The following is a 14,008-nucleotide window of genomic DNA, read 5'->3' on the forward strand; positions in this document are numbered from 1 at the left end:
TGAGGATACTAATTAAAATTTGGCTTCCATAACAAATTATGAATAATGTGAGCAAAAAGCCTGAAATCTGTAAAAGATGGGTACACATCTTTTTTGAAGTGATGGGAAGACAAACTCTTTCAGCATATTAGCTGGTGGAAAGTTATATGAGTGAGTATCTTATCAGTAGTAAGTTTATAATTTGAAGAGTAATGTGTCAATCACAATGACACCCTCACTATGAGGAACAGCCCACATAAACCTGACATATGTGGGTCTAAGAAAAATTTGATTTAATGTTATCTCTGCTTAATGCTAACTGGATCTGTCATAAATTTGACAGTATGTCTGCCTGACTAGATGGGCTTATTGATAAGCAACTGAATCAAATAAGTCTCACAATTGAAGGTATGTACTTTCTTTAATGCAATGACAACATCAAGAAATTACTAAATCAGAAAGTAATTTTAAAAATGCATCTAAATAGTTTTAAAGTCGAGCATTTTAACTTGAATGATTGTTTCATCAGATTTCAATATGCCAATGGTTGGCCAAATTGATAGTCCCACCCAAACCAATGCCATTGGTTGAGCCAGTGTTGCTGTCTTAAAGATCCTTTGATGAAAAGAAAATTTAAAAACCTGCATTTATTTGAAATAGAAATATTTTGTAACATGATAAATGTCTTTACTGTCACTTTTGATCAATTTAATGCATCTTTGCTAAATCTATTAATTTCTTTAAAGAAAAATACAAATAATAATAAACTTACTGACCGCAAACTTTTTAATGGATATTCCTGTCAGGTTTATTCTTAGAATTTGTAGCATTTAGTATGTGTAATTGTGTTTTGACGCCAAGAGAATGTTCAATCTGGCCTTATGTGATTTGCTACACATACTCATTAGGGCTATTTTAAGGTCATCACCCAGTTGTTGTTCCTTCTTTTCTATGTAGAACCTCCAGTGCTAAGATCTCTGCATGTCAACTCATTCAGTTGTTTGCACATCAACACTGTTTTTTTAGTTTTATTTTTATTTTTTTCCAGTACAAACAGATTATTGACACTCAGGATAGAACATCATAATTCCTTTACGTACCTCTAGTGTTGTTGGCTCAGTGTCTCCTGGGACTGAACCACCACCTTTAGCATTTGCAAAGTGCATATTTACTCATGGCAGGTTAAAGTTTTCAGGTCACTGCATGCAGCTAGATACATCCTTAGGGAATTTGAAGATGTTTTGTTTGAGCTAACATCACCAGCTGGATTCATCCATCTGCAATACTTCTATACTTCCTTCTTATCTTCCTTCTTTACACACTTATTTCCTTCTACACTTTCTTTCATCCTTTACATATAAGAAAGATGTGTGAAAGGAAGAGCAGAAGGAGAGAAAGGTGGAAGGTCTACCTTTCATTGTCCATACTTCATTTCACATTACCTTCTGTTCTTTTTCTGCCATTTCGTTCCACATTTCCTTCTTTCTGCACTGTATTCTATCATTAATACATCCTTTCACATTCCTTCCTTCCTTCCTTCCTTCCTTCCTTCCTTCCTTCCTTCCTTCCTTCCTTCCTTCCTTCCTTCCTTCCTTCCTTCCTTCCTTCCTTCCTTCCTATGTATTGCTCTTTCTTCTTCCCTTCCTTCTTTACTTCCTCACTTTTGCATTTCTTTTCTTCCTTCCTTCCTTTCACACTTCCTTCCGCACTTCCTTTTTTCTGCACGGCCCACTTTTTTCTATACGTCCTTTCACACTTCCTTCCTTCCTTCCTTCCTTCCTTCCTTCCTTCCTTCCTTCCTTCCTTCCTTCCTTCCTTCCTTCCTTCCTTCCTTCCTTCCTTCCTTCCTTCCTTCCTTCCTTCCTCACGTTGGCATTTCTTTCCAGCATTTCTTCCTTCTGCACTTCTCTGCACTTTTTCTCCTTTATCACTTCCGTATGCACTTTCGTCTTCCTGCAGTGCCTTCCGTCATCCATACTTTCACTTAATTTCCTTCTGCTCTTTTTCTGTTCTTCCTTCCTTTCTGCACTGCCGTACATCATACATGCTTCCTTTTCTTATTTTCTTCCTTTTTCACTTCCTTTCCACCTTACCCTCCTTCTGCTCTTACATTCACATTTCCTTTTGCTCTGCCTTTCATTGTCCATATGTCATTTCACATTTCCTTCTGCTTTTTATTTCCTTCCTTTCAAAATTCCTTATGCACGTCCTTCTTTCTGCACTGCCTTTGGTCATCCATACTTCCTTGTACATTTCCTTTTGCCCTTTCTTCCTTCCTTCCACACTTATGAATTTCTTTCCATCATCCCTTCCTTCTTCACCTCCTTTTACACTTCCTTCTACCTTTCCCTCCTTCTGCTCTTCCATTCACACTTCTTTCTGGTCTACCTTTTGTTGTCAACACTTCATTTAACATTAACTTCTGTTCTTTTTCTGCCATTTCCTTCTTTTACACTTCGCTTCACACTTGTGTACTTTTTTCTAAACGTCCTTGTCTTTTTGTCCCTCTATCCTTCTTTTATCACATCCTTGCGCTTTCTTCTGCCCTTTCTTCCTTTCACACTTACTTTCCACATTTCTTTCCATCATTTTTTCCCTTAGTGTTCACCAGAAGTTTTCCACAGGTGTTTACTCAACATGAAGCTTTTCTCGAACACTCAAGGTCACAGTGAATCTCCAACTAATTCAATCAGCGAAAATGTACCACACAAGATAAAACATTATGGATTGACTGCTGCACAGACTAGATTGACTGCTGTACTTCATCTCAAAGTGTGCCACTTAATCGCCAATCAATATTATATTCTGAGCTGATGTCATAGATTAATTTGTTTGAAACTGAAGAGATTTCATATAGTGTGAGTGTGTGTGTATATATATATATATATATATATATATATTTTTTTTTTTTTTTTAGTAACTCCGTTGTCCACTTGAACTTAGATAAGCTTTCAACGGTAAAAACCATTTACAGACATTCAGCCCGGTGCCGGGAAACATTATTACTTTAATACAAATGCTATTGCTTTTTCACAATATCCTGTTCATTTGTTTACTACGAGCGAGTCTCATCTGGGAGGCCTCAGCACCAAACAGCGAAGCATGTATTAATATAAAGTAATGCACTGCATACTGAATTGGACCGGCATGGGGCCCCTGGGGCCAACTGTGTTTGGGCCATTATCTGATGCCTGGGTAATAATTTACCTTTCTGATTCAATGATTCACATGCTCATTGAGATACATTACAGGTACATCATTTTCAATGAGAGCCTGTTGTCGGTCAGCTATGGTCAAGGGTATTTTTCCTAGCTGCAGTGCACTGTTAGTAATCAATTCCACTTTGGGCATGACAATTTCATGAATCATTGGAGAGGCATGCGAATTAAAGCTGTAATCAATGTTTAGTGAGTTTCAATGGTGCAGTTGATATTCTATGCATCTGTAATGCATCTTCACAAAAGACCCAACTGCGCCATTACATAATTACTCTGGGTTTGTTCCAATAGATCACTGGAAAAAAATGAGGTAGAAAATGATAAATTTCCTTTTTAATGAATAAATTTGATTAAGCGATTATCCAATGTGCTATTTCATGTGTAAGCAAATATGCAGGGATATATTTGAGTATGTGGCTCTATGTACCTATGAGAGAGAGAGAGAGCGAGATCTTTGGGTTATGCAATAGTACAATAAAATGTGGTGTTACGTTCAAAGTTGGCATTGCTAAAATTATTAGCATTTTCCCCTCCGTTGTATGTCAGTTTTGGTCAAAGTGATTTGCTTAATGGATATTTTGCTGCAGAATGCTACAGTAATGTAATGTATGCCAAAACTTTTTTTTTTTTTTTTTTTGTGAAAATCTGATGTTCTAAAGCACTAAAATGTCAAGTAAGTCAGGGTGTTTGAAAAACTTGTCAAATACAGTATGTTATGTCACTAGAAAAAAACATGGGACATCTAGTCACCTCATGATAACCGTGATTATACTATTTCCAGGGGGCTCTTTTTGACCAGTACACAGTATATTTTCCCATTTACACAGGTCATGCACGCACTCATCATTATGTGCTGACATGACTGCAGACTGCGCACCTGTAGCAAACCCAGCAGCCAGCTCTGTGTACCCACGGTTACATCCACGGCTATAATTGCTGCTGCTGTCTTCTCTCTCACGCATACACATCCAGATATATTATCTGGTATAAAAGAGAAGAATTTCCCTCAGCCTTGTGGAGTGTACTGTAAGTATTTGAGCAGCATCTCTTTAAAGCAAAAAAGAGGCTTGGCAATTATGCTGCTAATAAAATACAGAGAGAAAAAAAAAATGAATATATTGAAACCTTAATTAAGCTGTAAAAAGCTATATCAATATTAAGGAGTGTTATATGTTTTGGATGGTCTAGTAGGAGCCATCAAGCTGTGTAAAATATGCATCTACTATCATCTTGGGGTAAAATGATGAGAATCGACTAGAGGAAGATCTGATTTAATTGAAATGATGATGCTACAGCTGTGGATTTTGGCATCTGCTTTAAGTGACAGAAGAGCTTTGATTTAAGTCAACCTAAAATGGTGTTCACAACCCATTTTGCTTCCTTAACATGACGTATTTCTTAGTGCAACAGGATGTTAAACAAGATCAAATGTAGGACAGGGCTTTGATTGGAATTGATTGGATCATGAAAAATGGAAAGAAGCCAAAATGGAATGTAAGATTGCAGTGGATTGTGGAGGACTACACTACTCCTGAAACACTGGCAGCCTTTCTTGAGAAGGCTTTTTGACCAGGAGGCCAAAAATCAAGTTCAGTTGGATGTTGTTATATATATATATATATAGTTCTTTTTCTTTTTTTAAATCACTATTTGCTATTATTGCCGTAATCTTTATTGACCCAAAAATGAAAATTCTGTCATTATGCTCATGTCGTTCCACACCCATAAGTCTTTCGTTCAACTTCGGAACACAAATTACGATATTTTTGATAAAATCCACAATCTGACTCCTCCATAGACAGCAATTTAACCACCACTTTCAAAGTTAAGAAAGGTACTAAAGACATTGTTAAAATAGTCCACGTGACTGCAGTGGTTCAACCTTAATTTTACAAAGAGACGAGAATACTTTTTGTGCACAAAAACAAAACAAAAATAATGATTTTATTCAACAGTATCTTTGTGTCATTCTCATACACAGTTTACGTTCAGCGCTTCCAGGTTCTACGTCAGAACGCCGGCTCAGTAATGAAAGTCTTAAGGGGGTGGAACGACATAAGGATGAGTAATCAATGAAAGAATTTTCATTTTTGGATGAACTAACCCTTTAATGTTAATATCTTGCAAGATCCCATTTGCCTTTCTCAATGCCTGATCAAAAACAAAGCATGTTTTCCTGTTCTTTTCGGTTAGCTCTATGCTAAACTAGTAGCTATTAGCCTGTTAACTGACAGCTAACTGAAAACACAAAGAAATTTTATTGTTTATTTTGAGCGTTTTTAACTTTGGTGGCATAATATGGTAAGTGAGCTGCAATTTAAAACACATATTTAATGATTAAGAAAAATATAAAGCAATTTTCTATCACTTACATTTACATTACATTTATGCATTTGGCAGACGCTTTTTATCCAAAGCGACTTACATTGCATTATACTATATATTTGTATCTGAGTATGTGCAATCCCTGGGATCGAACCCATGACCTTTGGCATTGCTAGTGCCACGCTCTAACCACTGAGCTACAGGAAAGCCACTTCTAATTAGGTACCAAATAAAGAACCCATATCATTCCAATTGGAAAAGAATGGAGTTTTTATTGAGAAAGTAAAACTATGCTGACTTTAAAGATCACTATTATTATAGTGTGTGTTTTCAGATTTTTTTTTTCTTTTGTATTAAAGGGATTCACCCAAAAATGAGTGAATAGATATTTTGAAGATATTTTGAAGAATGTCAGTAACCAAACAGTTGATGGGCCCCATGATTTCCATAGTATTTTTTATTTTTTTTTCTATACTATGGAAGTCAGTGGGGTCCATAAACTGTTTAGTTTACCATATTCTTTAAAGGTGCTATCGAACTGAAAATTGAATTTACCTCGGCATAGTTGAATAACAAGAGTTCAGTACATGTAAATGACTTACAGTGAGTCTCAAACTCCATTGTTTCCTCCTTCTTATATAAATCTCATTTGTTTAAAATACCTCCGAAAAACAGGCGAATCATAACACTGACTGTTACGTAACAGTCGGGGTGTACGCCCCCAATATTTGCATATGCCAGACCATGATCGAGGCATTACACAAGGGCAGTATTAACGTCTGGATCTGTGCACAGCTGAATCATCAGACTAGGGAAGCAATAAGGACAACAACGAAAAATGGCAGATGGAGTGAAAATAAATGACATGATCCATGATAACATGATATTTTTAGTGATATTTGTGAATTGTCTTTCTAAAGGTTTCGTTAGCATGTTGCTAATGTACTGTTAAATGTGGTTAAAGTTACCATCGTTTCTTACTGTATTCACAGAGACAGGACTGCCGTTATTTTCATTTTTTAAACACTTGCAGTCTGTATAATTCATAAACACAATTTCATTCTTTATAAATCTCTCCAACAGTGTGTAATTTTAGCTTAAGCTACGGAGCACAGCCTCAAATTCATTCAGAATCAAATGTAAACATCCAAATAAATACCATACTTACATGATTAGACATGTTGCATGACGAACACTTTGTAAATATCCATTTTGAGGGTTATATTAGCTGTGTGAACTTTGTTTATGCTGTTAAAGGCAAGTGTGAGCTCCGTGGGCAGGGAGCGTGAGCATTTAAAGGGGCCGCAGCCTAAATCGGCTCATATTTAATGATGCCCCAAAATAGGCAGTTAAAAAAATAATTTAAAAAATCTGTGGGGTATTTTGAGCTGAAACTTCACAGACACATTCAAGGGACACCTTAGACTTATATTGCATCTTTTAAAAAGACATTCTGCGGCACCTTTAAAATATCTTCTTTTGTGCTCAGCAGAAAACAGAAATTCATACAGGTTTGGAGCAACTTGAAGGTGAGTAAATGATGACAGAAGTTTCATGTTTGGGTGAACTATCACTTTATTAGTATGTTTAGTTTAAAAATCGTTTAAAGAATGCTTCATTTCAGTGTGTCAGGAAAAGAAATCATAAATAATTAATATGAAGTCAAATATATAGGTGAACGACAGCAAACAAAAGTTACATTAAATAGTAAAAATAGTTAAATAGTAAATTTGCATAAGTATTTTTTCACATATACAGAAATCCTTCAAAGCTAAATCTATCTGTGCGCCTGTGATCAAAAGGGATGAAAAAAGAGATTTTGATGTTGAATATCTCTGTGTCAGTGTTCAAGGGCAGCTTTTCCTGCACTGCAGAATCTTCCAGGCAGATCTTCCACATCCGTATCTTCCCTGAAGGTAACCTGATCACACATATTTGAGCAATTAAATTCAAGGCCCAGCCTCAAGGCCTGCCTGCACCTCCTGCACTGTCCGTATTGAAGTTTAATATAAGCCCTTTAGTACTGAAACTGCAAATCAGTTAATTGCCATTCTGTCTTGTTATTAAAGTCGTAAAAGAACAAAATCAGCACCCATTAAGGCAACAGCAGAGGCTGTCTTTGAGAAAGATGGCGAGGGAAAAATAATCAAATGAGAAAGGACACCTAATTCTTCTTGGTGTTTATTACCACAAAAGATTTTATTTAAGCATCAATTGAGTGAGTCACCTTCAATTTCTGCTTCTTAGAAAATTATGTCACCGAAGCCCATTGAACATTTTCAAAGAATAGCGAACATGGGCCGGCTCTCCGTGTTTAAATGGCCCTCCGACGGTTTTCCTGTGTAAATAATTAGATTCCCTCATTTATCTTAATATCGACCTGTTTGATATTGCAGTGCCCCTCCTGACTTGATGTGAAAGAGAGGAGCACTGCAGGGCGGCCCATTGTACAGACTTCTATTTATCTCTCTCTTCCTCATTTATGTTCTTTCCTCTTTCTGTCGTCTTCTTCTTCCCTCGTTCAGCTTGCCCTGAAGGCCACATAGGATTGTGTGAGCTTTCTGTGAGTTCAGAATAAGTGAAATGCAGTTATAGTTTGACACCCAGGATTCACACAACTGAGGAGTGATAGAGGAAGTTTTAATCATTCCCAGAGGATCACATTTCACTTTCATAGCTCGGTGGTCTTAATGGCGCTTACATTGATAGTTCATCCAAAAATTAAAGTTCTACCATCATTTACTGACCCAAACCTGTTTGATCTGTGGAATAAAATGAGAAGATATTTTGAAAGTCAGTGGACCCCATTGACTTTCGTTGAATAGAAAATAGGGAATAATAGAATCTTAATTTTTGAAGTTCTGTTTCATTGACGAGTCAACTTTGTCTCAAATGTTTCTCCCCAAATTTCTTAGGATAAAAATAGATCTGCTGTTGTCAAACAGTTGAATATTAATGTGGATAGCAACTCAGATCATTTGGTCTTAATGAGAAATGCTGGGATTTATTTTGGAATCTCAAACTTCTTGGCAAATTTCATCTCTTCTAAATCTCTAGATGAGATTCACAAGTGATTACTGATTCTTTTCTGTGAGGAGAAATAATTGGAACGGAGACTTGAGGAAAAGTCTCCATTTGCTTCCATTTGATCTCATTGCTATCTAGGAGGAACAATTGATCTCCTTTGTGATTTTTTGTTTCCTTTTCTTCCTTTGGGTTATCAGATGAGTGAATGAAAGCAGCTCCTATAATGAAATGTTTGCTCAAGACCCGTTAGCCAATCAGCAAAGAGATAACACAACACTGGCTTTGCACTACAGTGCATAACTTCCAAGCTCCCACAGTGAATTTAATTTGGTTTTATTCACCCCAAGACTGAAATATGGAACCTATATTTTTGCCTGTGGAATGTAAATTTCCTGCCGGCAGAACTGATATTAAATCAATGGGCCTGCTGAAATCTATTTGAGTGGAGTTTTGCTAAAGCTTTGAATCTGGACAAACTCTCTCAGCAGGCTCTGATCTCTAATTCCAACAGTCTGTGCATATGAATTATTAATTTAGCCATTATGCTAAGTCTCCCTTTCTGGATCAATTCATTATTAGCTTTGGCGATTATAGCACAAGGTTGCATAGAACATTCAGAATGAAACACAATTGATTTATGAACGTTGAGAGGCAAATTTACAAAACACTTTATTTCAGCACAAAAAAACTGTGTCTTATTCTAAAACTAATCTCCAACAATCCAGTTTATTCTGGCACTAAATGCACAGTACAGTGAATTGTAATTTTCTTAGCAAACTGTTTTTATGTAAATCAAGCTCATTGTAGATTGTCACAATTTAAGTTCGGAAAGCAGGAGGTAAACAGATTTTTTGAAGTTGCACAGTGAACTTTTGGCATTTAAAAGAGCTGACTTAGATCCCTGGATTGCTGTGATGGAGAGACGATGTACAGTGTACAAACTTTGCTGTATTATATGGTAAAATAGCAAGTAAAAGCTATAACATAATCAGTTACAATACTGATTGCAATCATTTGCATTATATGTGTGTTATTTGTTGCATCAAATTCCATTTTTGTATTTTTTTTCTTATGATTTCATTTGTATGGAAAAAAAACAACAACAACATGGACATTCTCTAAAATGTTATTTTGTATTTAACAGAGAAAAAGTCACATTTGAGTTTTCAAAATCCGTTTTTGAACTCATACACTCTAAAAACTAATTCAGGGGACCTTTAGTCATTACTGAAATATATATATTGTTGTGAAATAAAAAAAACAAGTAATTGTAATTGTAATTGTTATTTTATTGAGCTTGGGTGACACACAAATTATGACTATTGATTCGATATACTATCATGACTAATGTTTAACATTTTCAGTTAATCAAAAATGTATTTAATTTTAAGTTCTGTTAATGTAAAATACAATCTGATGACGTGTAAACGTGTTTCATTGTTTTGAGTTGTATGAACACTTCTTTTAGACGAACTTAAGTTAAGTGAAACTGGGCTGGGATTTATATTTCCCATTGTGCTTTGCCCATGGAACTTGAAAGGGAGAGTAAATGTGAAAGGGAGAGTAAATGCTAAAATTAAGTGTTATATAATGTTTTTTGCACAAGATTAATGGTAAGGGAGATTTAGCAGTAATTAGTGTTTTGTTATGCTAATTTAGAAGAGTTTCTGTTAATGTGGGTTTTTGGAGATTTACCATCATAGTGACAAGCGATGCTTGGTAAGTTCATGTTACAAATGCGTTTTATTGTGTCCAAAAAGCGTCTTCATCTTACTTAAAACATTATGTTGGATCAACTTAAATAGTTGCATTCATGTTGACAATTATTAAGTTCATGTTACTTAGAAATGTGTTTTTATTGTGGCAAAAAAACGTCTTCACCTTACTTAAAACATTATGTTGGATCAACTCAAAATATTGCTTTGAATTAATTTCATTCTCCCAATTGGCTTAAGTTAAAAATTCTAGTGGAAAACGTTAACATTTTTTTTTTTTTTTTTTTTGAACCAATGTTTTATTTTTTAGAGTGTAGTTATTTCCATAAAGACTGTCTTAAATACGTCTAAGATAACAAGCAAGCTAACTGAACTTTCAAATGCTTTGTTTGAGGCATTTGTCTGTTAAAAACGAAGACTGTTATGTTCAAAGATAAAGGCTCAATTTAACTTCCCCCTATCTTGAAATCAGATTATTAAAGTTACTATACGACAGCGGTCTTCTACACTGTGAAAAAAAATGTTTCAACTTAAAAAAGTAAGTGTTCGTGCTGCCTTAAATTTTTAAGTTTAGGTAACTTGAAATGTGAAGTTATACAACTTGACAACTTGGATATTTGAGTTGACTAACTTACTTTTTAAGTTGAAACAATATTTTTTTTTTGTAGTAGTGTGTTTTTAAAAAAATACTAATTGCAGTTAGACCTGATTATTTGATTTCAAGAGCAAAAGTATCTGATAACCATGTGTAATCATGTGATCTGACCATGTGATCTCATCATGGCCACCCCCATAAGGTGACCCCATGTAAAATAAAACAGCTTTTTTTTTTGGCCGCATATATCTCATGTGAGTGTACATCATTTTAAACTTATTTTACAAAAGTACTGTTTATTTCTATATGTCTAAAACTTTTTTAACAAGTGAGGAATTATGCAGCACACCTTTAGCTGAACTCCAGAACAGGCCTTCTTCTCCAGACTCATCCGTCATGTCCTCTAATTTTGAGCACGGATGCATAATTTACTGAGCTTCAATATGAATCTCAGCTTATTCCTCTGATATCCAGCACTGGTCAATTATCTCATATTATCAATATCTGCCATCTATATTGCATTGGCTCATTTGAATTTCATAACCAAACACTAATATTCTGCCTTTTTATGAAACCTTTATGGTAATGCGGCCAAGGTTCTCGAGGCTATCAATTACTTAGTGTGTGTCTGTAAAGCTGGAGCGAGTGGGAACTAATGTCTTGGCCCTTAAGGTGGCAGGACATACCATCTTTTACCTTCATTACTGCAGTAAAGTGATGCTTTCCTCCTCAACCCCCATGGCAAGTAATTTAACCTATCTACACCCCAGTCGCACAGTTTGTCAAAGCACATTCATGTGACTGCGCTACGGTTATTGGAGCCACAATGGCGATCATGTAGGAGTACGAGAAGATGAAGTAAGCGATAATAACCAGTTCTCAGAGTTTTCCTTGGGTGATATATAGTGTTTTGTGCGTCTCACTTTAAGACCTTTAATTTTTTTTATATGTTGTAATTATTTCAGTATACTGCAACATTTCAGCTGTGATAAAGCATAGAATGTGTATTTCTGTGTGCATTGTGGTGTCAAGTCATTGCAAAACCATAAACACACACTTATTTATCTTGAATTGGAAAATCTGTATGAACCTCAAGACAAATATTGAATTATTTATTCCTGTCAGTGTATGTGTGAGGATGTTTGTGATGATGCAACGGTGGACTCATCGCTTTTATTCATAATTTCAGATGAAACTGAACAAAAAAACCCCTTTCAATAACAACAAAACCCTCTGAACAACTTATAGGTGATAGCTCACATCTAGAGAACAATCACCCCATTGTGTGCATGCTCTCAGATAAAAGGCTTTAATCTGACTTTCTCAAACTACATGAGGAGAACTGTAACTGAACTGCATTCTCGCTAATGACTTAAAGACTAGCAGCACAAGACGTACTGACTACAGTTGGAGGTTTTGTATGTTGACGGCTGGCAACCATATGGTAAAAATTGCCACACTGAATGGCAGTACAGATTGAGAAAATGAGCTTTAAGAAAAACAATCTGTCCAGCAGAGGAACTGCATTTTTACAATTCATGAAGAAAATTTGAGTGAAGCCCACGCAAGTCTTTATGATAAAGTCTAGTCCAGTGTACTTAGAGTTGTAGTTCACCCAAAAATGAAAATTATGTTAACATGTACTCACCCTCATGTCGTTCCAAACCCGTAAGACGTTTGTTCATCTTTGGAACACAATTGAAGATCTTTTAGATGAAATCTGAGAGCTTTCTGTCCCTTCTTTAACACCTAAGCAACTGAAACTTTGATGCTTCAAAAAGTTCATGAAGAGATCGTAAAACTAATCCATAAGAATTGAATGGTTTAGTCCAAATTTTCTGAAGAGACTCGATCACTTTATACTAGTGTTGCACGATATACCGGTACTAGAAAGGTATCGCGATACCCTGCTTTTAGAAACGGTACGGTTCTTCATTTTATTAGTACCGGTACTTTGAGTGCCAGCTGTATTTCCTAATGTGCGACAGCAGGGAGCAGTGTGTGCAGCGCGCTGCTTCTGAGGCACATTGAGTGCGTGTTTATTCCTGTCAACTGCGCAACGGCAGATGCACAAAGCAAAATATGGCATTATTTTGCTTGCATTGCCGACAGTCAGGGCAAGCCCACGGACACCACAAAGCCCGTCTGCAAAATACGTTACAAAATAACGCAAGCGAAGGGAGCATCCAACTTGCCAAACATCCCGATTTGTACAGAGAATTTAAAGAGCGACAGGTTAGTGAATGTGATACCAGCGTTATGTTTGTGCTCTCAAAAATTAAATGAGTGTTATTTATATTACTCATGCAAGCAGACATCCGCAAAGAGGTGTATTATTGAGTCTAATAAGTGATATCTGGTTGCTAAAATAAAATTAATTTTAAAAAACAAATATGTGAAGGGACTATACAATTATATTAAACCAATTTATGCTTTAATAACATTGCTCTAATTATTTACAGTAATCAATATTCTCACTGTCAAAACACTTACATGCAGGGCTTGATGACAGCCACTCCCACTAGCCACTTTGGCGAGTTGAATATAATTTAAGTTTACAGCCAAATGGTCGTTGAAGATCGTCGTAGCACAAAATTACAATCCAATCACACAATTCGTTATTTACATGCAGTTAGTGAAGGAGGGATAGGCGGAATTGCGCTGAATGACACACAACAGAAGCGCTCTCTCGCGTGCGCTCTCTCTCGCTCTCTCTCTCTGTCTGTCGCGCGCGCGATCAGTTTTCCACGCGTCTGAATAGTCAAATACACGTGCACACAGATGTCTAAATGTCCATCATGTGGAGTATCTCGCGTGAATACAGTCGGTTATGGCTTAAGTGGACGTAAACAGGTGGGTAATAACTGGATATTTGTCAGTTACGTCCATGCATTCAGCAGCCCAATTAAATAGGCCTGTCCATCATTAATGTTAATCAAACAACAAAACCTGTTAAATATGTTAAATAAACCTAGTGTATCTGAAAAAAGATTATTTTTAATTTACTACTGTTTTTGTAATTTGCTTCTTTGTTCTTTTATATAGCATAACACAAATAACTTGTTCTCATACTAGCTCATGCTCATATTGTCCACCTCTTGCCCACCTGTACATACCAGCTGATATAAAATGTAATCTTGATTTGGGTG

The 14,008-nt window shown here is 36.0% G+C and overlaps 1 protein-coding gene across 1 annotated transcript; it reads right to left on the reverse strand.

Annotated features, from left to right (window-relative positions):
• Positions 1-1,482: 1,482 nt before the first annotated feature.
• On the reverse strand, positions 1,483-2,346 carry LOC137021853 (octapeptide-repeat protein T2-like). The gene is made up of 2 exons (XM_067388831.1): positions 2,221-2,346; positions 1,483-1,941 (listed from the first exon to the last, which is right to left on the reverse strand). Exons 1-2 carry the CDS (start codon positions 2,344-2,346, stop codon positions 1,483-1,485), a joined length of 585 nt encoding a protein of 194 aa, XP_067244932.1.
• Between the last annotated feature and the right edge of the window lie 11,662 nt (positions 2,347-14,008).

The sequence above is a fragment of the Chanodichthys erythropterus genome, chromosome 6 (assembly GCF_024489055.1).
Source record: "Chanodichthys erythropterus isolate Z2021 chromosome 6, ASM2448905v1, whole genome shotgun sequence".
In the NCBI taxonomy this organism is placed as follows: domain Eukaryota; kingdom Metazoa; phylum Chordata; class Actinopteri; order Cypriniformes; family Xenocyprididae; genus Chanodichthys; species Chanodichthys erythropterus.